This window comes from Plecotus auritus (genome assembly GCF_963455305.1).
Source record: "Plecotus auritus genome assembly, chromosome: 12".
Taxonomy (NCBI): domain Eukaryota; kingdom Metazoa; phylum Chordata; class Mammalia; order Chiroptera; family Vespertilionidae; genus Plecotus; species Plecotus auritus.
This window is the reverse complement of record NC_137778.1, coordinates 24,056,449-24,079,129: the sequence shown is the minus strand read 5'-3', so window position 1 is coordinate 24,079,129 and position 22,681 is coordinate 24,056,449. Positions and strand designations below refer to the sequence as shown.

The 22,681-nt window shown below is 48.1% G+C and overlaps 1 protein-coding gene across 2 annotated transcripts in view; it reads left to right on the top strand.

Annotated features, from left to right (window-relative positions):
* The window catches only part of PAPPA2 (pappalysin 2), a gene marked incomplete at its 5' end in the record, with an annotated part of 214,968 nt that overhangs the window by 88,285 nt on the left and 104,002 nt on the right, over window positions 1–22,681 (top strand). For both annotated transcript variants that reach the window (XM_080648252.1, XM_080648251.1), the window contains 5 exons: window positions 4,094–4,387; window positions 6,994–7,186; window positions 10,897–11,018; window positions 14,010–14,499; window positions 17,559–17,687. In XM_080648252.1, coding sequence (XP_080504378.1) covers window positions 4,094–4,387; window positions 6,994–7,186; window positions 10,897–11,018; window positions 14,010–14,499; window positions 17,559–17,687 — 1,228 coding nt within the window. The remainder of the gene's footprint in view (window positions 1–4,093; window positions 4,388–6,993; window positions 7,187–10,896; window positions 11,019–14,009; window positions 14,500–17,558; window positions 17,688–22,681) is intronic.

The following is a 22,681-nucleotide window of genomic DNA, read 5'->3' as shown; positions in this document are numbered from 1 at the left end:
TGATGCCTAACTGCTCCCCTGCCAGCCTGTTTGCCCCTAACTGCCCTCCCCTGCAGGCCTGGTCATCCCTAACTGCCCTCCCCTGAAGGCCTGGTCACCCCTAACTGCCCTCCCCTGAAGGCCTGGTCCCCTGCAACTGCTCTCCCCTGCAGGACTGGGTCCCTCCCAACTGCCTTTCCCTGCAGGCCTGGTTGCCCCCAACTTCCCTCCTCTGACGGCATGGTCACCCCTAACTGCCCTACCCTTCAGGCTTGATCACCCCCAACTGCCCTCCCTTGCAGGCCTGGTCCCTCCCAACTGCCCTTTCCTGCTGGCCATCTTGTGGTGGCCATCTTGTGTCCACATGGGGGCAGGATCTTTGACCACATGGGGGCAGCCATCTTGTGTGTTGGAGTGATGGTCAATTTGCACATTACTCTTTTATTAGATAGGATAGAGGCCTGGTGCATGGGTGGGTGCCAGCTGGTTTGCCCTAAAGCGTGTCCTGGATCAGGGTGCGGGTTCCCTGGGGCGTGGGGCAGCCTGGGTGAGGGGCCTGTGGTGGTGTGCAGGCTGGCCACGCCCCCTGGCGACCCAAGCGGAGGCCCTTGTATCTGGGGTTTATTTATCTTCTACAATTGAAACTTTGTAGCCTGGAGCGGAGCCAAGCCTTCTGCTTGCTTCGTGGCGGCAGCCATTTGTGTTGGGATTTATGTATCTTCTATAATTGAAACTTTGTAGCCTTGAGTGGAGGCCTAGGCCGGCAAGAGCAGGTGGAAAGCTTGGCTTCCTCCATCGCCGGGGGCAACCCTAGCCTCCTGCTCTTTCCAGCTCCGTGGCTGCCGCCATTTCTGTTTGGGTTTATGTATCTTCTATCATTGAAACTTTGTAGCCTTGAGTGGAGGCCTAGGCCGGCAAGAGCAGGCGGAAAGCTTGGCTTCCTCCATTGCCGGGGAAACCCAAGCCTCCCTCCTGCTCTCTGAGGCTGCAGCCATCTTGGTTGGGTTTATTTGCATATTTGCTCCTGATTGGCTGGTGGGCGTGGCTTGTGGGTGTAGCAGAGTGATGGTTAATTTGCATATTACTCTTTTATTAGATTAGATAGTAATATTGAATGGTCCAGTACACACCTTGAATTACTTTGTCCTAAAAAATAAGCAAAATACTTCTTTGTCTACATTACTCCTTCAATCTTCATAATAACCCTTTGAGATTGAAACACTTGTTATTACCATTGAACAGATCAGAAAATAGCCTTGAGAGCTTTGAAGGAATATTCCCAAAGGTAAGGGTCAGTACATTTCCAGTGCGTGTCCATAGCCAAAGGAGCCCTGGACACTCCAAAGTCCATCCCATGCGAAAGAGGCTTCCAAACGGTGGCTTAAGGACCCTCCAGTAACCCTCAGCACCTGATCATGTTGCTGACAATGAAAATGCAAGAAAGTATAGGTAGCAGCATCAGGAGGTGATGCTGGTTGGTTTGAATCCTATCTAATAAAAGAGTAATATGCAAATTGACTGTCACTCCAACACACAAGATGGCCTCCCCCATGTGGTCAAAGATGGCCGTCCCACGTGGACACAAGATGGCTGCCACAAGATGGCCTGCAGAGGAGGGCAGCTGTGGGCAATCAGGCCAGCAGGGAAGGGCAGTTGGGGTGACAGGGCCGGCAGAGGAGGGCAGTTGGGGGAGACCAGGCCAGCAGGGGAGGGCAGTTGGGAGGGACCAGGCCTGCAAGGGAGGGCAGTTGGGGGTGACCGGGCCAGCAGAGGAGGGCAGTTGGGAGAGACCAGGCCTGTTGGGGAGGGCAGTTCACAGGGATTAGGCCTGCAAGGGAGGGCAGTTGGGGGCAATCAGGCCTGCAGGGGAAGGCAGTTAGGGGTGACCAGGCCTGCAGAGGAGGGCAGTTGGGAGAGACCAGGCCTGCAGGGGAGGGCAGTTGGGGGCAACCAGGCCAGCAGGGGAGGGCAGTTAGAGGTGACCAGGCCTGCAGGTGAGGGCAGTTAGGGGTGACCAAGCCTTCAGGGGAGGGCAGTTGGGAGGGACCAGGCCTGCAGGGGAGGGCAATTGGGGGCGACCAGGCCAGCAGTAGAGGGCAGTTAGAGGTGACCTGGCCTGCAGGGGAGGGCAGTTGGGAGGGACCAGGCCTGCAGGAGAGGACAGTTAGGGGTGACCAGGCCTGCAGGGGAGGGCAGTTGGGGGTGATCAGGCCTGAAGGGGAGGGCAGTTAGGGGTGACCAGGCTGGCAGGAGAGGGCAGTTGGGGGCAATCAGGCTGGCAGGGGAGCAGTTAGGCATTGATCAGGCTGGCAGGCGAGTGGTTAGGGGGTGATCAGGCTGGCAGGCAGAAGCAGTTAGGGGCAATCAGGAAGGCAGGCGAGCGGTTGGGAGCCAGCAGTCCGCGATCAGGCCTAAATGGGCAGTCGGACATCCCTTGAGGGGTCCCAGATTGGAGAGGATGCAGGCTGGGCTGAGGGACACCCACCCCCCCATGCACGAATTTCTTGTACTGGGCCTCTAGTATTAATATAAAATAGTCCTGGAAAGTGGCTATTGTGCTGTCATTTCATTATTCTTATGAAGTCGCTCCTGGGAAAGGAGTACACAGGCCCCTGAAAGGTGGGGTTCCCAGGTCCTCAGACCCTCCCTGGTCCGACCATTTGGTGGACTCAGTTTTTATTTATTATTTACCATGTCTTGTTCCTTCTTCATGAAAAGAAGTTCTCACATTTGTCTTTAGATTTTGGACAGCAAGCCTTTATGCTTCACATAAACTTTGGCATGAAATGTGTGTGTGTGTGTGTGTATGTGAATGACTAGGACCCACTCCTCTAATCCTATATAATAAAAGCCTAATATGCTAAGTGTCTGGTCATCCGTTCAACCAATCAAAGCATAATATGCTAATGATATGCTAAGGCCGCTCAACTGCTCGCTATGACATGCACTGACCACCAGGGGGAAGACGCTCCGACTGTTAGCTTGCTGCAGGGGTCCTGCTGGGACTGAGCAACATGGGCCGGACACACCCTGGAGCCCTCCCGTGTCCCTCCCTGGCCCCAATTGTGCAAGGGTGGGGTCCCTCAGCCTGGCCTGTGCCCTCTCGCAATCTGGGACCCCTCGGGGGATGTCAGAGAGCTGGTTTCTGCCTGATCCCATAGGAGAGAGGAAGGAAGGGACAACGTGGTAGAGAGAAGGCCATGAGGATTACTAGGCAGTGAATCTGGCTCCTGGGAAAACCCAGGGCAGATCTGAGAGCAGAATGTCTGCGTTGCTCCTTCCCAGCTCTTCCCCTTCGCCACCAGCTCCAGGGACATGGAAATCTTGGAACACATATTACAAGGCCGAGGTGGTGACAGTCCATAGTAACACACATTTCTTCACATGATATTTATGATTGTCTCATGCAGTCCTGCATGTTAGCTCTTAGTGGCCCTGGGTGAGAACAGGAAGGGAGCCTAGGGTTGAGCCCTGCTAGTCCCTCATTCTATAGATGGAGAGTCAGAAGGTCCAAGGGCAGAGCCATGGTCCTATAGCGAGTTAATGTCAGGATTGCATTCCAGTTCCTTAAGTTCCAGTCCAATGTGGCTCCCTAAACTCAGACTCTCAGGGACAGAATTACTGTAAGAGGCCCAGGACCTCTGAGTTTTCCTTAATGAGTATTGTTGTACACAGCACTTCCTCCTAAATTAGCATATGCAACATTCTATCTAACACACATATGGTAGCAAGCTCATTACTATGTGTTGCATGCAGATGATTTGCGGGAAGAAGTCCCATCTCTCTGGAATAAAAAAATATTACTATCAGTAAGTGTGTTAAAAGGCTTATGTTTTTCATTAGAATTTAAGCACTGTCTTGTTAAATCTATATTCTCCTGTTTGGGGATTGTGCATTAAGAGTGTTATGCAGGCTAATTTTTAAGTTGATAATTTTGTATGGCCCACAAATGATGTTATAAATATCCGAATGGCCCTTGGCAGGGAAAGGTTCCCCACCCCTGCCTTGGAGGCTGACATTGAACGCTTGCTAATTTATGAGAAGACATAACTAAGGATCAGAGGGCTGCCATTCCTTAAATGCTCAGAGATGTTTTCCAAACCTTCTACTACAGGTGGCGTTGTCCTCAACCCAGCCTATTACGGAATGCCTGGCCATACCAACATCATGGTCCATGAGGTGGGGCATGTCCTGGGACTCTACCATGTCTTCAAAGGGGTCAGTGAAAGAGAATCCTGCGATGACCCCTGCAGGGAGACAGTGCCCTCCATGGACACAGGAGACCTCTGTGCCGACACTGCGCCCACTCCCAAGAGTAAGCTGTGCCAGGACCCGGAGCCTACCAATGACACTTGCGGCTTTACCCACTTTCTGGGGGCTCCATTCAGTAACTACATGAGCTATACAGGTATCACAGTCTCAATGTGCTTGCTTTCAATTTTTAATATATTTTATTGATTTTTTTATTTACAGAGAGGAAGGGAGAGGGATAGAGAGTTAAAAACATTGATGAGAGAGAAACATCGATCAGCTGCCTCCTGCACATTCCCCACTGGGGATGTGCCCACAACCAAGGTACATGCCCTTCACCGGGATCGAACCTGGGACCTTCAGTCCGCAAGTTGACGCTCTATCCACCGAGCCAAACCGGTTTCGGCACAATGTGCTTGCTTTCAATGAAGATGATGCGGGGAGTTTGGGGGCTGGGAGGGTGGACGTGCAGGAGGTGGAGAGGATTTTCAGGCAGTCATTTATGCCCGAGCATTGAAGTATTTTATCATGAAATATTCTTTTCTTTATGTCTTTGAAGAACTTAAAGAAATTTTGAGATATGTAGGAGTCTCATTGACTAGATTTTCTGTCACTGGAGATGAAAAACACTTCTACATGGGACATTTGGAAAAAGGGGCAAAACCAAAAGCTTTCTTGAGCTGCCTTTGACTTCTACAACCTGAATATTCCTGTTCTTGTCCATGTTCTTAGGCATTTACTTGGAAAGAATCTAATAGTTATGGGGAAGAGGTTTCTGGGTCAAGGTGGCTCTTTACTATTTTTGAAGTTGGTCAAGAAAATGGCCTTCATTAATTTTAAGCTCAGAAAATCTTTTCATTTTATGTTAATTTAAAGTATCGGATTCTCTTCAACACTAGACAAGTGCTGATTATCTCCCTCCCCCAAATGATGCCATCTCATTTAAAAAATAATTTCCTGGCCTTGGGAACAACTGTATTGTCTGGTCTTGTTATCCTGGATTATGCTTCTTCCTTGTCCTTTGACACCTTCCTCATTTCTGGCCAAAAGTAATACAGTATTACTCCTGATAATGGACTCAAATTTATCATTTATTACTAAAATCAAGGACAGGTTTGATTTAATGACCTACTCCAATGTTGAAGGAAGGAGGTAATTTTTCTATAAGTTCCATGGACTTGTTTGATGATAAGTTCTAGAACTATCCAAAAAATAAAAGTAAATCAACCATAGAACCCTGCTATGCCTTTGGAGGGAAGAAGAGGTAGTGAGCTGGTCCTGTCTGTTGGTGATCAATAAATTTTTATCCAAGTCTCATTTCAGTGTATAATTCTGGTGCATCACATTTATAAGGACCAGCCTCCCTTCTTCCCTGAACAAGGTCACAGTGGTCCTTGCCAGGGCAGAGCAACCAGACAGTGGGCTGCAGAGGGCAGAGCTGTTTAAGTCCTGCTTTTCAAGTGGGCAGAGGAAACATCTAAGAAGCAGGGTGCAGTCCTGGCCAATGTGGCTAGGTTGCTTGGGCATCATCCTGTGCACCAAAGGGTTGCTTATTTGATTCCCAGTCAGGGCACATGCCCTGCTTGTGGGCTTGATCCCCAGGTGGGAGTGTGCAGGAGACAGCTGATCAATATTGTGCTCTCACATTAATATTTCTCTCTCTCCCTGTCCCTTTCTCTCTCTCCAAAACTCAATAAAAATATTTTTTGTTAAAAGAAGCATCAGGGGTAAGTGTTTGACTGGTGTGCTCTTATTAAAAAAGGAGTTCTTACCATTTGCAACAGCATGGATGGAACTAGAGAGCATTATGCTAAGTGAAATAAGCCAGTCAGAGAAAGATAAATATCACATGATCTCACTCATTATGGAATATAACGAAAAACATAAACTGATGAACAAAAACAGATCCAGAGACAGAGACACATCGATCAGACCTGCAAACCTTAGAGGGAAGGTAGGGGAGGGTGGGGGTAAGGGGAAGAGATCAACCAAAGGACTTGTATGCATGCATATAAGCCTAACCAATGGACACAGACAACAGGGGGGTGAGGGCATGAGTGGGGAGGATGGGGGGAGTATTGGGGGGATAAGGACATATAAAATTTTTAAATAAAAAAAAATAAAGATAAAATTTAAAATGTTAAAAAATAAAAGGCCCTGAAACTAAGCTAACTAACTCCCTTTCTACCGCTGCGGGGGGGGCGGGGGTGGGGGTGGGGGTGGGCGGGAATCAAATAGGGAGATTTTACCAGTTCTGAAAAAGTGAGGTGGGGACCACAGTTTCAGTCCTGCTGCCTCCTTGACATTAGGCTCTGTCTCCCCTTGAGCATCTCCACTGAATATTCACTAACCCTGGCCAAAGTCACTGGGCATAGAGCAGGTGCCTGCAACTCCACAAATGTTCCTGAATAAAAAGGCCATATGCTGAAACACTGCCATCTTGTGGATCCCCAAATAGGCAGCCGTCAACTTAGAGCAGCCCTGAACCCCTGGGCCCACCTGGCCCAACCCAACATCAAGATAATGGCCAGGTTTAGAGACAGCAAGTACTATTCTCTGTCTTCTCTTTCCCATTTCCAGCACAGACACTTTCTGGAACAGAATACATTTATCCATTCAACAGGTGTTTATGGAGCCTAACAAGTGTGGGGTGTTGTGTTAGGGGCTGGTAACACAGGTATGAATGAGGCAGAACTTGTCCCACTGAGGTGGACTTTGCAGGCTAACACCTCCATCTCCCCTGTTCCTTTTTTGTCCCCGCAGATGATGACTGCACTGACAGCTTCACCCCTAACCAAGTGGCCCGAATGCATTGCTATTTGGACCTTGTGTATCAACAATGGAGTCAAAGCCGAAAGCCCACCCCCATTCCTATCCCACCCATGGTCATTGGGCAGTCCAACACGTCCCTCACCATCTACTGGCTGCCTCCGATTAGTGGAGTCATGTATGACAGGTGAGAGGTTCTTGCCATGGTGGAGCTGGCCTGTTTTCTCTGTGGCTTCTGCACCAGGGGAGGGTGTGAAGTCAGGGGCACCCCAGTGGGAGCTGTGAACATGAGCAGCCACTGAGCACTGCCTCCTCCAGGTAATGGCTAAGGGGTGACCAGGCTGGCAGGCAGAAGTGGTTAGGGGCAATCAGACAGGCAGGCAGGCAGGCAAGCAGTTGGGAGCCAGCAGTCCTGGATTGTGAGAGGGATGTCCCAGATTGGAGGGGGTGCGGGCTGCCCAGTTCCCATCTCTGCAGCAAAGCCCCTGGCTCCACACCTCAGCACCCATGCTTACTCCTCAGCGAGGGGCCTGGCAGATGTTTCCTGCGGAATGTCACTTCTGGCCGGCTGCCAGGAGCTATCATGACGTTGACAAATCTGATCAAGGTCAGCCTTTCTCAGTGCAAGGTGGCACAGAGGCTGCTACTTGCACAGTGATGCTGGGGGCAGGGAAGTGAGCTGTACTCTTCCAGTCAGTTCTGGGGGTGAGTGGGTGGGTTTCAGGCTTCCTACAAGCTGTGCATCGGGGGCTTACCTGGATTATGTGGGCATCTGGTGCCCTCTCTGCCTCTAAGTGTATCTGGTGCCTGCCCCATTTATGGCTTCCCTCTCATGGAGCAGTCATTATCTGTTCATTTTTATGCCTGCCCTACTCAACTGGCAGCTCCTTGGGGGCAGGAGCATCTGTTTTTTGCATCTTTGTCCCTTGGCCTGCCACAGTAGACACCTAATACATGCCTATTGAAGAGAATCATTCTACCTAAATTAGCTTTTATTTGTCCTTTACATATTGGTATAAATGAACATTAGGGACATTTTTGTCCAAAGGAGAGAAGGTAGGAAAAGATGACCTCTGACAGTTGGTGGGAGGATGGGGGAATGAATGTGTTTTAACGAGAAGGATGAGAACCCCACCTGTGACTCGTGCGGGCCTCCACTTTCCAATCCTGCCACTGCATTCCGAGAGTGGCTGTGGTCTGTCTGATTCTTCTGTGTGGGAGGCATTGCACCAGGCATCTCACCTGTAATTTCCTCATTTAGTCCTTATAGTAAGCATACTCCTGCTGTGTAAGTGCGACATACACATTGAAGCATAGAGAAGCACTTGGGGCTTGCCCGAGCTCCCACAACTACAGAGGTGAATTTGGGGACATCCAGTGAAACTTCAGAAGTGGGGAACATGGAATATATTATCTCTTTTCATTTAGGGCTTTTTCATTATCAGGTAGACACCGCCCTCTCTGTGTCGCACTTTCCCTCGGTGTCAGGCCCAGCCAAGATGCTGGCTGTCCCTGGAGCATGTTTCCAGGTGCCCCATCTTTCCCCAGAGCTGGGAGGGGGGGAAGGGGACAGGGAGACACAAGGATGGGGCAGAGCAGGTGAATCATTTTTCCAAGTTGTGATCCCATCCTTCTGGGATCTTGCCACCTGTCCTTGATACCTTGATGACATCATTTGGACCCCACAATTTTATAAAGCACTTTTATTAATCCTTACCCAAGGATATGCTTTTTTAAATTTATTTTTAGAGAGGAAGTCGGGCGGGGGGCTGGGGGGAGCATCAATGTGAGAGAGAAACATGGATCAATTGCCTCCCGTATGTGCAACTTGGAATCGATCCCAGAACCTTTTTGGCATATGGGATGATGCTCCAACCAACTGAGCCACCTGGCCAGGGCCTATAAAGCACTCTTGACGTCCCAGCACCACAGCGCTCAGGGTCTCCCTTTGTGCGTCGGCTCATTCCCTGTGATGTGTGTAAGAATCCGCTTCTGCATGTGTTGCCTGTGCAGTTTGGGGTGGACTGGCTGAACAGTGAGTCCGCATGGGCATGTAAACCAGAGTTTTACATCCGTTTATGTAACACATGTAAACAATTTAATCTTCCCGTTCTCACTCTGGTACAGACATTGCGATAATGCAGACATCAGTGCTGGCTCGCCTCGAGGCTGTTGGCAGAAAAGGCAGTGTTTGCTTCCTTTTCCCAGCCCAGTGGCCGCAATGCTGAGGCCTTCCCACACGTGTGTCCGGGGAGATGCACGTCACACACCCAGCGATTTGTGTCACGCTGGGAGTTCTGTTTACTTCACTCCTCCCAGTGGGTATTTGGAGTCCTTAGGTCAGCAAGGAGCCTGAACACGCACTCGGCGGCGCCCCGGAAGGGCCAAGTGCATCAGGGGAATGTGGTTTGGAGCTGTGTCCTCACCGACGCAGTGTTGACTGCAGCAGAGGCTGGAGCTAACGACCCCGTTACCTTGCCAGAGTCTTAGACGCTTCGTGGTGTTTGGGAACTGGCTTATAGGAATTGAAGAATTTGTGACCTTAGGCCATTTGCCTAATTCCCCTAAGCCTGAGGGTCCTCATTTGTAAACAGGCTTCTTCTTACAGGGATGAGCAATAATTTATGAAAAGCACCTCATGGCACCATGCCTGGTATATGAGGGGTTGGTAGCATAATTATGACCCTCCTTCAATAATACTAGTTTCTAGTATGTTACCAGGTGTTGCTTTTCCCCTCCTTACAGAGAGACCTTGATTCCATACCTCCATTTTCAGATGTGTGTTCACAGTTGGGCTCCTAAAAAGATTCAAAGTATCATAGATGAGCTTCCTGGAGTGACTGCCCCTCCTTATTCAGCTGTTGTTGTCCATGCTTTTCACAGTCACCCCAGATATGGTGCTTGAAGAGTTCTTCCTAGGCTCTGAATAGTCTTAGGTATGCCCACACACCCCCCTGTGCCCCCCCGAGAGACTGCTGTGGCCAGTCCCTGTGCTGACGGCTGGGCATAGAGAGAGCAGAGCTCCGTCTGGATCTGCTCACAGGCAAAGGAGAAAGGGTGGGGACAGGGATTATCAATACCTCAGAGTGATGCCCTATGGCAGGAGCCAGTGTGCAGGGGGTGCCCGGAGGACCGAGTGCAGGCCACTCAGAGGAGTCAGACTAAGTGCCTCTGCCAAGGTTACATTTGAATGGGCCTTGAAGGTATGTAGGAGTTTGCTAAACACAGAGGGTTGCAAAGGCTTTTTGGCAGGAGAGAGAACAACATGTTTCACCGAGCCCATGTGAAGGGTATGATGTATTTGTGGGATGGTGGCTAGTTTATTGTGATGGGGACATAAAATTCATGAAAGAACTGTCCCATGAAGAACCTTGGATCATGGTAAGGAATTCAGCTGTAGCCCCACAGGTGATGGAGAGCCCAGGGCATTACATTTCATAGTACTTTTATGCATGTGAGTAAAAGTAGGGATTTAAAGCATAAGTCCACATGTAGCAGAAAAGTTTACTCTAAAAATCAGTGTTTGTTTTAGCTGGAGGAATGCAGGGTCTTCAGGTGACTTATCGAGAGTCAGCATAGGAAGGGGTTTTATGTTGGAAGATGCAGGTGCAGTCTTCTGTGTTGAATGCTTGAGGATGGAGCTGCCCACATGCATCTCCACAGGCCTCCCTTAGGGTTTAGGTTCTTCTGCTTCCTAACCTCAAGATTTTTCATGTCACTATGAATTTTATGAAGATGAGGTTCATACAAGAAGGAAATGAGATAAGAAATAGTTGTGTTCCCCATTTTCCCCTAGGGTCTCACAACCTATTACCACTCCCCATCCGCAAAGATCTCCTGAATTTGGCTCTCCAAGCCATCTGATGGAGTCTCCCCATATTCCCCCTCATCTTCCAGGGTCCCGGGCAGCATGTGTGGTGCCTGCACGGAGGATGGGACATTCCGTCAGTATGTGCACACGGCTTCCTCCCGGCGGGTATGCGACTCCTCAGGGTACTGGACTCCAGAGGAGGCAGTGGGTAAGGACCATGGCTTTCTCCTTTAACCTTGGTGGTTGGTGAGAATGGGGGTGGAGGTGGAGGGTGGAGAGGTGGCATGCACATGTGTGTGAATGTGTGTGTGTGTGTGTGATTTGCTGGAAAACATACTCCCTGGTACCTTTGTGTGTTAGATGTCCTACACGTGCTTAAAGTGGCTGTGGTGAGGCCAAGGTCAGCATGGAAGACAGAGGGGTGGGGAAGTCAGCTAAAGCAGGAGGTGACCTCAGGATGCGACTGCTCTTACGTGGTGTTTCAGGTGCTTATAGCACCTGGTGCCGCAGGACAGTGCCAGCCCACCTGTCCCTCACTCCTAGGAGAGGAATGGAGAACACGTTGCAGGGAACACTCAGACACGGGCTGAGCCAGTCTGGGTGGGTGTGGGGTGTTCCAGGGGTTCCAAGCGGAGCATTCTCATTTTTGCCATTTTATGAGTCTATTAATCGCTGGTACTGGCTGTGCTTTGGCTACAATCTAAGCTGGGCTCTCAGAGGGGGGATGTTTTTCGCTGTCCCTTCTCCTGTCTCTCCCCCAGCTTCTCAGTTATATATTCACTCACATGCCTCTCAGACAAATCAGAGCATGAATGTTATCGCAACTCAAGTCCAGAAAATGTTGGTCCATGAGTGTTAGCACCTGATCACTGGCTTAACTTCTCCATCCTCTCCATCTTCTGTGTTTATCTAATTACCCTCTTTCTCTTTTTTTTGTATTTGTTAAGATCCTAAAAGCTACTCAGTAAGATATGTTGGGCAAGATTCTGTTTGAGTTACTTTGCAGGCTTGACTCTGACAACACAAATGGAGAACATTGGCCTAGGAGCTGACACTGCCCACCAGCTGTCCCCTTGGGCTCCCACTTCCTCAGACGACAGGAGCCTCAGGGAGAAAGCTTGAGGGGGACAGTTTATCCAGTTGTTCCTATAGGATTCCTTCCAACTAAGAGATTCCGGGGCAGAACAGAAAGTAGCTATAAAATTTATGTTGGCATTGCATGGGCTATTTAGAGGTTGGCCTTTCATATAAGGCCGTTTCTGGCCTTGTTGTTGTCCTGGGCTGGTGTTTTAGTGCCCATTTAACTCTCTGCCCCTGAACTTTTTCTCTTAATTTAAAGTTATCAGGTAGAAATGAAAGGAATGAGAAGTTCTGGGTTCCTTGTTTTGTGTCTTCAGGCAAACCAGGTCAACTTTTAGGGCCTTGGTGTCATGTTTGAATATGAGATTATAATAAAAACTTTCTAACATATGCTGCTGCATTAGGGGTCACTTCCAAAGAAGTTGCTAGTGTTTTGAAACAATTATCAGAAAATAGTGCTAAGAAATACTGGTCTTCCTCTGCTTTGAAAAGGTGAAGAACCAAGTCATATTTGCAATATACACAATGAAAGTAATCGAATCATCAGCAGAGCATACACAAACACATATATTTACAGACATGCTCAAAACCTATTTAATGACACTAAAGGAACACTTATTGACCACCAACTACTTTCTAAATTCTATGGGGAATAGAAATGTGAACCAGCCATATGCTCTGCTTAAATGTCGTCTTCTTGGTGACAACTTCCCTGTCCCCATAATCTAAAATATCCCCTAGCCTCACCCCATCATTCGCTAGCCCCTTATGCTCCTTCACTTTTCTTCAAAGATGTCATTACCACTTGGAATCACCCTTCTACCTTCTACTATTTATTGTTACACCTGTCACCCTTCTGTAAAATATATGAGGAAAGACCTTTACCTCTCTTGTTCAGTATTCTACCTTCAATACCTAGATTAGTTTTAGGTGTAAAAGAGGTACACAGTACATTTTTGTTGAATGAATGAATTAATGAATGGATTCACAATATAGGCAAAAAATAGTAAGGCCCATAAGATGTAATACACACATACATCACACACACAGAACAACACACACACATGCACGCACGCACAAACACACACACACACATACATTTGAACATGTTTCCTCTGGGCTTGTCATATTGTTTATTTTCCAAATTCTGAAGGGCTACCTAGTTCTATTTTTGCAAATGTAGTTTGCAAATGTTCCTCTGGAACATTGTATAAATCTTCCATACTAACTAGTAAAACGGGTTAAATAGTACTTATATTATAAATGAGGAGATCAAGGCTTAAACAGACCTGCCACAGCCACACAGCACCAGTTGGAGCCCAGCTCTGCTCATTCCTGATTTAGCACTTTTTCTGCAATTCCCCCATGTGACAAAAAAGAAAACCATCTCATGGAGGTTTTTCCCACAGAGCCGGCCTTTATATTACTTGCGATATTTGTTTTTTCACCAATGCAATTTTGCTTGGCTACTGACTCTCCATTGCTTTCCACTCAAGAAAAAGTGTCCTCTCTCCTGCCTGCCGTTTTCTCCGTGCAGCAACCTGCATGCTCCCATGGACCTGAGCCAAGCATATGGCTGCAAAGGCGCCACCTTTGGGGATGAAAGTTTTGTGGAGCCCAGTTAAACAGTGTGGTGTCAGAGTGAGGCAGACATTGGCTTTATTTACAAATAAAACAGGACATCAGAAGCATTAATCTATCCTAAATTATTAACAAACTAAGCACAAGGACAGGGACTGAGTTTCTCCGCCCAGCTCTGCTCCCCCCTGGGCCTCCTCCTCCCCCTTGGCCTCAGGCTCCCCCCTGGGCCTCCTCCTCCCCCTCAGCCTCAGGCTCCCCCCTGGCATCTGAGTTGCAGGACTCCTAGGGCTCCACTGGAGCTTTTTTTAAAAGACACCAAGTAGAAGACGTGGATCGAGACACAGTACTTTTGAATTGTTATAACTGTGTCCTCAGTCGTACCTGAGACCTAACCCACTCAGCTGACCAGCTTCTGCAGGAATTTGTTCAAAGTTTTCTTTTTCCTCACACTTCTTTCTGGCTGCCACCATGGGCTACTCACCTGCAGACTTACGATGGCCGTGCCTGATAGGTCTATCTTTCTGTCCACCTCCCCCAGGGCCCCCCGATGTGGACCAGCCCTGCGAGCCGAGCCTGCAGGCCTGGAGCCCCGAGCTGCACCTGTACCACATGAACATGACGGTGCCCTGCCCGGTGGAAGGCTGCAGCCTGGAGCTGCTCTTCCAGCATCCAGTGCACGCTGACGCCCTCACCCTGTGGGTCACCTACCTCTCTGTGGACACCTCCCAGGCACTCTTTGACACGGAAATCTTGCTGGAACACCAGAAGTCTGTGCACCTGGGCCCCCTGGACACGTTCTGTGACACCCCACTCACCATCAAGCTGCACGTCGACGGCAAGGTCTTGGGGGTGAAGGTCTATACCTTCGATGAACGGCTGGAGGTGGATGCTGCCCTTCTAACGTCTCAGCCCCACAGCCCTCTGTGCTCTGGCTGCAGGCCCCTGCGGTACCAGGTGCTCCGGGAACCCCCCTTCACCAGTGGCTTACCTGCCGTGGCCACACACCCTCACAGGAAGTTCACGGACACGTGAGTTTGGAAGTGGGGCTTTCTAAACCATGGTGCTTCTCGGTCTCTGGCCACCCATGATGTGCACTCCATGCTTTCTCTTTTTCTTGTTCCTTTCTCTCTCTCCTTTTCTCCCAACTCTCCTCTTACTCTTCCTTCTGGCCTTCTGCGTTTAGTGAGTTCTACTGTGTTCCGGCACTGTGTGCCCAGTGCAGGGACACAGACTAAGATGAGGTCACTGGATTAAAAGAGTTCAGTGTCTAGAGTGGGAGGCTGGTATCACCAAAGACAAATTCTCCCTACCCCTAAGGGCAGAACTCAGGGTAAAACAAGTTTTATCAGAGGTGTTATATTTTGCCAAATTAGAAACAGTCACGAAACATAGTGGGTTAATACAACAAACACTATTTCTCATGTTTCTATGGGTTGGCTGGGTGTCCCCAGAGGTACTGGCTTGGCCGGGGTTAGATGACTCGGGACGGCCTCGTGCACACACTGGAGGCTTGATGGAGGTGGCTGGCATGTCTGGGAAACGCAAGGCCTCCTTCTACACAATCCCTCATTGCCAGGTAGGTGTGGCCTGGGCTTTTCCTCCTGGGTGTGGCAGGGTCTTCAGCAGCAGGGAGTGCAGACCCCCAAACCCTCATATTTTTCAAGCATCTGCTTATGTTACTCATGATAACGTTCCAGTAGCCAAAGCAAGTCAATTCCTGATTCAGGGGTAGCAGGTGAGTCCTTATCCATTAATGAAAGGAACAGCGAAGTCACATGACTGAGGAGGGGCACATCTGGGATGGGAGGAGTCTGAGCCATCTGCCCCAGCTACAAAACAGTAGAGATAAATGTTCACCTTGATGAGCTTTCCTACAGTTTCCTCCCCTACTTGCTCTCCAAATTGGAACTAGAAGACAGTGAAATGGTCCAAAAGCTCATGCAAATGGGAGGATAGATCATGGGATGAATTTTAAAAGAATATCATTTTTGAGCTTCTCTAATTGGGCAGTTAACATGACACTCATTATCTAACTTAATATCTACACACACACACCCACACACACACACATACACACAGGCTCATACACATTCTTTAAGGTCAATAGTATCACATTCTTTAGATGAGAAAACCTAGCTTAACTGTGATTTGTTTGAACAGAGCTAGTTAGTGGTTGTCTCAGGATTAAAATCTAATTTTCTGACCAAGTCTTATTTTGGTTTCCTTTCCTTAGTAACAGATTGCCTTTTACCAAGTCGCATCATGGAAGGTTGGGGCCCCCTCCCCATCCCTTTCCAGCCATAGCACAGTGTCAGACTTATGCGTTCCTGGATGAGAAGTCCAACAGAAACTTCTCTGTAAAGGGAAGCCACCAGGATTGATTTGCTTTTGAAAGTACCTGGCACTCTCATGAGACGATTGCTTCCCCAGAGACAGCTAATTTAGAAATGTAAAAGTCTGTAATATTAGATGTCTTTTTTATTAAAACTAGAGGCCCGGTGCATGGAATTCGTGCACTTGGGTGGGGGGGTGTCCCTCAGCCTGGCTTATGTCCTCTCACAGTCTGGGAGTCCTCAGGGAATGTCCGACTGATGGCTTAGCGCTGCCACAGAGGCAGGAAAGGCTCCCGCCACCGCCGCTGCACTCGCCAGCCGTGAGCCTGGCTTCTGGCTGAGCAGCGCTCCCCCTGTGGGAGTGCACTGACCACCAGGGGGCAGCTCCTGCGTTGAGCGTCTGCCCCCTGGTGGTCAGTGCATGTCATAGCGACCGGTCGTTCCGCCGTTTGGTCGATTTGCATATTAGCCTTTTATTATATAGGATAACTAAAAGCCAGTACAGAGTTTTTTAACAGTGTTTTTGAAACCTCATGACATTTCTTGTCTGGTGGTGGCAGCATCAAGTGAGAGGGTGACGCTTTGTGGTTGAGATGAAGAGCCTGGTGGCAAAGAGAAGGTCCTGGCAGGACACTCATAATGGCCACACGTGGGAGTCCTAACAACCCTTTGAGATCCTACCTCTCAAGGCACTCCCAGCCCACCAGCCCACCTGGACTCTGGCAGTAGTTTTCCAGGGCAGGTACTGCACTACATTAAGATGAAGGAAGACTTTGTTTCTGGAACCAGCAGCCCCCCTGTCAAGCCCCTTCCCCTTCTAAATGTCCTTTCCCTCATGCTCTCCACCTGTCTGTGCACGTGGACTTTGGAGAGAGCCTGGTAGACTCCTTCCATCTCTGCTGCCAACTGATACAACTCCACACCTGGAGTGTGTGTATTTTGACAGGTTCAGAGGTGGGGAGTAATTGAACGCATTTCTAATTATGGAGTTTCTTGCATCCCCAAAATGATAATGGAAGGTGTTCTCACCTCCTAGGAGACAGTCCTCTTTCCCTATGGATTCAGTGTACCCAAGACAAGAATTTTCTCAAGAGACAAAAGTAAGCAAGCAAGCAAACAAAAAAACCTGTAATCCACAAAAGGGCCTTGCTGATCACGAACGCCGAAGTTTCGTCTTCCCTTTCTTTGGTTACTTTGCAAATACACTACTTTTTCAATAGTTGGTGTTACTTTTTAACATGGTAAAGATACACTGGAAATACCATCCTCCTACATTTTTTTTTTAATATATTTTACTGATTTTTTACAGAGAGGAAGGGAGAGGGATAGAGAGTTAGAAACATCGATGAGAGAGAGACATCGATCAGCTGCCTCCTGCACACCCCCCACTGGGGATGTGCCCGCAACCAAGGTACATGCCCTTGACCGGAATCGAACCTGGGACCCTTCAGTCCGCAGACCGACGCTCTATCCACTGAGCCAAACCGGTCAGGGCCCATCCTCCTACATTTTGTAGGACTGTTAGTTCACTGTTAATTCGGCCTTGATTTACTGCATACTCACTGTGTGTGATGCACTGGAAATACCGAAATGAATATGGTTTTAAAGATTCTGCTGCTGTGGGAGACTGCGTGCCCTGGTCTTTGCTTTCAGAAAATATTGCATGTGTTTAGCATTCATGCTCCCAATAACATTTATTTTAAACTTCTGCAAACATTCGGTACGTGGTAGTCACAGCCCATTGGTTTCCACAGGGAGGTCACACCTGGGCAGGTGTATCAGTACCAAGTTCAAGCTGTGGCAGGAGCAGAGCTGGGAGAAGCTTCGCCGCCTCTGAGCCACATTCATGGAGCTCCTTACTGCGGAGATGGGAAGGTGGCCAGGTGAGTGCTGGGTGCAAGGGAATGTGAGAGCAGGACCTGTGCTCTGAGCAGGAGGGTCCGCCTACAGTTTCAGTGGGACTTGTTTTGGAAAAGGAAGTGACAGGGCACTCTGAGACCTGGCAGTGATTTTGTGAGGTCACTCACATTCCTGCATAGTTCAGGAGGGACCCACATTTGTTTAGATCTGACCCCACAATACTGAGATTGTGGGGTCAGGCTGACTCTAGGGGGTGGGTGGGTGGCTTTTCAGGTTTCGGAGAACAACTGTGGTCCAGGGAAGGCATTTGTAGGGAAGAAGGTTACTTGTCAAATGATGCTACAAGGGGATGTGAGGATACTTGTGGATCAGTGGCCTGTCACTCCTAACTAGCGGTGTGATCTGAGGAAGGCCATTCTAATTTTCTGAGTGCCATTTATTGGACCCTTAGAAGACCTTCATGCAATGTAGTTTGAAGCTATTCTATAAAATCACCAATGTAAAGGTGGAATTCCCCTTTTGGTTTCTTAACATTCTATGTTCCTTTATCTGCTGCCCTTTTTCAATATCAACCTAGAGGACTAATTCACTTAGTTTGCCTAAAACTTTCCCAAATTTAGCACAGAAAACTCCCATGTCCCAATGTTCACACTATATCAACCTGTCATGGATGCTCCTCTGACATCACCTGCCATGTACACAAGCTGCTGGGAGTAGGAAACCCTGATTTGTCCTAGATTTTGCATGCTAACAACCTAGCCCGGTGGTCGGCAAACTGTGGCTCGCGAGCCACATGCAGCTCTTTGGCCCCTTGAGTGTGGCTCTTCCACAAAATACCACGGCCTGGGAGAGTCTATTTTGAAGAAGTGGCGTTAAAAGAAGTTTAAGTTTAAGAAATTTGGTTCTCAAAAGAAATTTCAATCGTTGTACTGTTGATATTTGGCTCTGTTGACTAATGAGTTTGCCGACCACTGACATAGCCTATTTTTAATTCCCTAGACCAGGTGAAAATATATTGTATCGTGAAGCCCTAATAGCAATCAATTCCATAGCCTCTCTTGGGATCCCACCCCATCATTTAGCAATTACTGAATACTGTTTATCTTCTCAGTCTCCTAAGTTCCTTAGGTTTTAGTGTAAGCCTATTGCTTTTCATAGAAGTATAAACACCAAATGTTCCCAGACCTCAGTAATATATGGAGGTGATTGAGGTTACTTGAATACCCAAACCTCACTAGTTAACTGCCAACTTTTGCCTCACTCAGTCTCTGCATGCCGCCTCCTCTCTCCCCTCCCCACCACAATCAAATTTCTCCCTGGGGAAGCCTCGCCTGTGCACAGAATAAGTCTGGCTGATGTGTTCCCCACTCTGTCTGCCTCTTTTTAAGTCTGCTGCGCACCAATGGAGGTGTTTGGGGTGCATGGTCCCCACTGCTACCCAGGTGGAGCCCTCCTCGAACAAAACACTCTGTCCTATGTTGTAGCCTCCCTACAGCTGTTCTCTGATGGCAGCTGACTTGAGATCCCACGATGTCACATCTGCCTGGGGGTCTGGGCAAAAGGAGTGAAGGTCCCTGTTCCTAACTTGGTATTGCACATTCTCTCCTGTGCCTTGAAGCAGCTTCACCTGAGGCAGTACCTGCCTGGCCACTGTGCCTCCCACTGCTCTTTATCAAAATGTTCCTTTAAGCTCATGCTATATTCCCTCTTTGTAAAGAATCTCACTTAGTTCTGCCATCCAGCAGGAAGATGTCTCTGAATAGCTGCTTTGTCTCAGCTGGAGGCTCCCAGTTACACATAAAACAAGAGGGAGCCATTGCAAGTTATTTAATCCACCATTTAAAACTCGAGAAATTCATTCTGAGGGAATCACAGGTCCCCAAGAAGTCATGCTCAGACTCTAGTTTAAGTAAATTTTGTTATTAAAAACTGAAAGTTGTCACTTTGGGAACCACTGATCAATAAGACGACCAAGACAAAGGCTGCAGAGGGCCCACCAGTTGCGAGCAGTATTCATTCAGCGGGTGCTGCCCAGTATGGGAGCCACTAGCCAGAGTGACTGCTGAGCCTTTGAAATGTGGCAATTATAACTAAGAAACTTTAAGTTATTTGAAGTCAGTTTAAAAAACAAAAATTGATTCAATTATTTGAAAAACTTTAAATTTCTCTGGAGCAATTTGGGTAGGTGAATCTACTGTTTCAACTATAGATTTTAAGAAATCTGAAAACAGATTAGGTGTTTGAATTGAGATGTGTTGTAAGTGAAAAATAGACATCAGATTTCAAAGACCTAGAATACAAAGAAATAATGTAACGTACCTTATTAATAATTTTCTAATTATTGATAATGCAATATTTTGGACTAGATGAAATATGTTATTCAAACTAATTTCACCTGTTTCATTTTACTTCTTAATGTCACTTCTAGAAAATTGAAAAGTATACATAATATGGGTCTCATATTTCTATTTAGGCAGTAGTACATGAGAGTATCTACAATATACTTATATTGTTTAGAGTATCTTCAAGATGAAAATGAACTTGAAATTTCCTTAATTTCCTTAATTATGTTATTTTTATATATCATCTATCTTCTCTCCATTTACAACTTACCATTTAAAATATGATTATTATACAATTGCATTTATATCATATTTTTAATTTATTTCAAAGCATTTTCATGTCTAATTACTTAATCTTCAGTTCATCACTGAGGAGGTATACTTTAAACAATGGTTGTAGCTATTAGTGATGAATTGGGTCTGAAAAACTTGAGCATTCCAAAACCCTTTACCTACTGAGTTAAAATGTGTGTCCATTTTTGACATGATAAAAAATCAAGGAGAAACAATGGTAACCCTCAGTCTATTTTACAACAGCTGAATCTTGGTTCTTTCAAAGTTGCTTTAACCCAAGTGTATTTATTTTATTCCCATAACATGCTTCATGTACCCCTCACTTTAACCTAACTTCCACATCTCAATCCAAATTTAGTTGTTCATTGTATCAGCTTTTGAGGTTCAAAACAAAAATGATAATTTTCTTCTCCCAGTACAGGGTGGGGCAAAAGTTAGTTTACGGTTGTTAGTATGCAAAAAACAGAGTTTATTCTTTTATTGTTATTTATTTATTGTTGTACTAGAGGCCCGATGCACGAAGATTCGTGCAAGGATGGGCCTTCCTTCCCCTGGCTGCCAGCACCGCCTTCGCTCCGGTAGGAGCCATCTTTTTGCTCTGGCCCGGAGCCACCTTTCCGCCTTCCCATGCTGCCCAGAGGCCCGGAACAGCTGGAGTGGTGCGGAACACCTGCATTGTCACCATGGCGACGATGCTAGTGTCCTGCCCTGCCCCCAGCTGCTCGGCACCTGTGTATGCAAATTAACCTTCCATCTTTGTTGGGTTAATCTGCATACTCACTCCTGGTTGGCTGGTGGGCGTCGCAAAGGTATGGTCAATTTGCACCTTATTCTATTATTAGTGTAGATTATTTTCCACTAGGGGCCCGGTGCACGGAATTTGTGTACAGGTACAGTCTGTAGGCCTGGCCGGCAATCAAAGCACGAGTGTCTGCCATGGAAGGGCAGGTCTCAGCTAACCTCTGGGCCCTGGGCAGTACATGGGCCCCTGAGCCCCTGTGCACCCCCCTCCACCTTAGTCACGGCGCCCGAGTCCCCACGCAGAGATGCAGTGAGTGCGGCCAGATGCCACGGGCCAGGGCACAGTGTGGGCCTCTGGGCTGCCCAGCGGTGCAGCATGGAAGCCAGGCGGGCAGCACGCTCTCTCCTGGCCAGCCTCACAGACCGGCTCCAGGGCAAACCCACAGGGAACCTGACCAACCCCTGTGGTCCCGGCAGCTGCTGCCCAGCTCACCTGGAAGAGGCCATGCGGGTGTGGGGTGGGCTCCTTGCAGGTGCCCGGCACCTGAGCATGGGGGGCTTCCCCAGCACATGAGCCCTGTAGTCCAGGGCAGGATAGCAGGGGGAGTGAGAGTGAGCTTGGCAGACACCCGGCACTTTCACCACACCTCTGTCCCGTCACCATCACCCCCAGGTAGCCAGCAAGAGGTCGCAGCACATAGCTGACACCTGCCATGTTCTGCATTGACCCCTGGTGGTCAGCGCATGTCATAGTGAGCAGTCGAACTCATAGTCAAACGACTGCCTGAGGGGGAAATTTGCATATTAGGCTTTTATTATATAGGACTAGAGGCCTGTTACAGGAAGATTCCTGCAAGATTAGGGCTTCCTGTGGCCTTCTCCGCTGCCCCGCCTGCTTCCTCCCTTCTCGGCCGCCCAGCCTGCTTCCCGCCCCGCCTGCTTCCCTCCCTTTGCCGCCTCCCCGCTTGTTTCTCTGCAGCTTTGCTCCCTTCTGCAGCGCTTGGCTTCTTTCTACGCTGTCTTCAGTCTTCGCTCTGTGCCTGGATATGCAAATTAGTCACCATCTTCTTTGGGTTAATTTGCATACTCATTCCTGATTGGCTGATGGGCGTGGTTTGTGGGCATAGCAGAGGTACAGTCAATTTGCATGTTTCTCTTTTATTAGATGGGATAGGAACATTTGTAAACCTACTTTTGTCCCATCCTGTATGTTTCTGCCCTGAAATACATGTTAGCTGCCATGAAGTGGTAGTAGGGAGTGAGACAGCCTTAGAGATACCTGGACTGAGGGAAGGCTGCAATTGGCTGCTGAGTCTCTTGGTATATAGACAGACTTCACTCCTACAAAATCTTAACTCTAACAACAACTGCATACAGATGGAACAAAACAGTGAAAACAAAGAAATAGATAAAAATGAACAGAAAACAGACCCACCCATCACAAGCAGTTACCTCCTCACCAAATCCACTGCACTACTTCTCAGATTTCATTCATAACAGGCTGGTTGGCATTTTCTAGCTCAAGACAACTTACTAGAAACACCATTAGGACTCACATGGGTCTTCTAGATGTTTCTGAGCCACCAGACATGCCAATCAACTGTCATTGCTTAATTCTATGATTGTCTGTATACTTAATT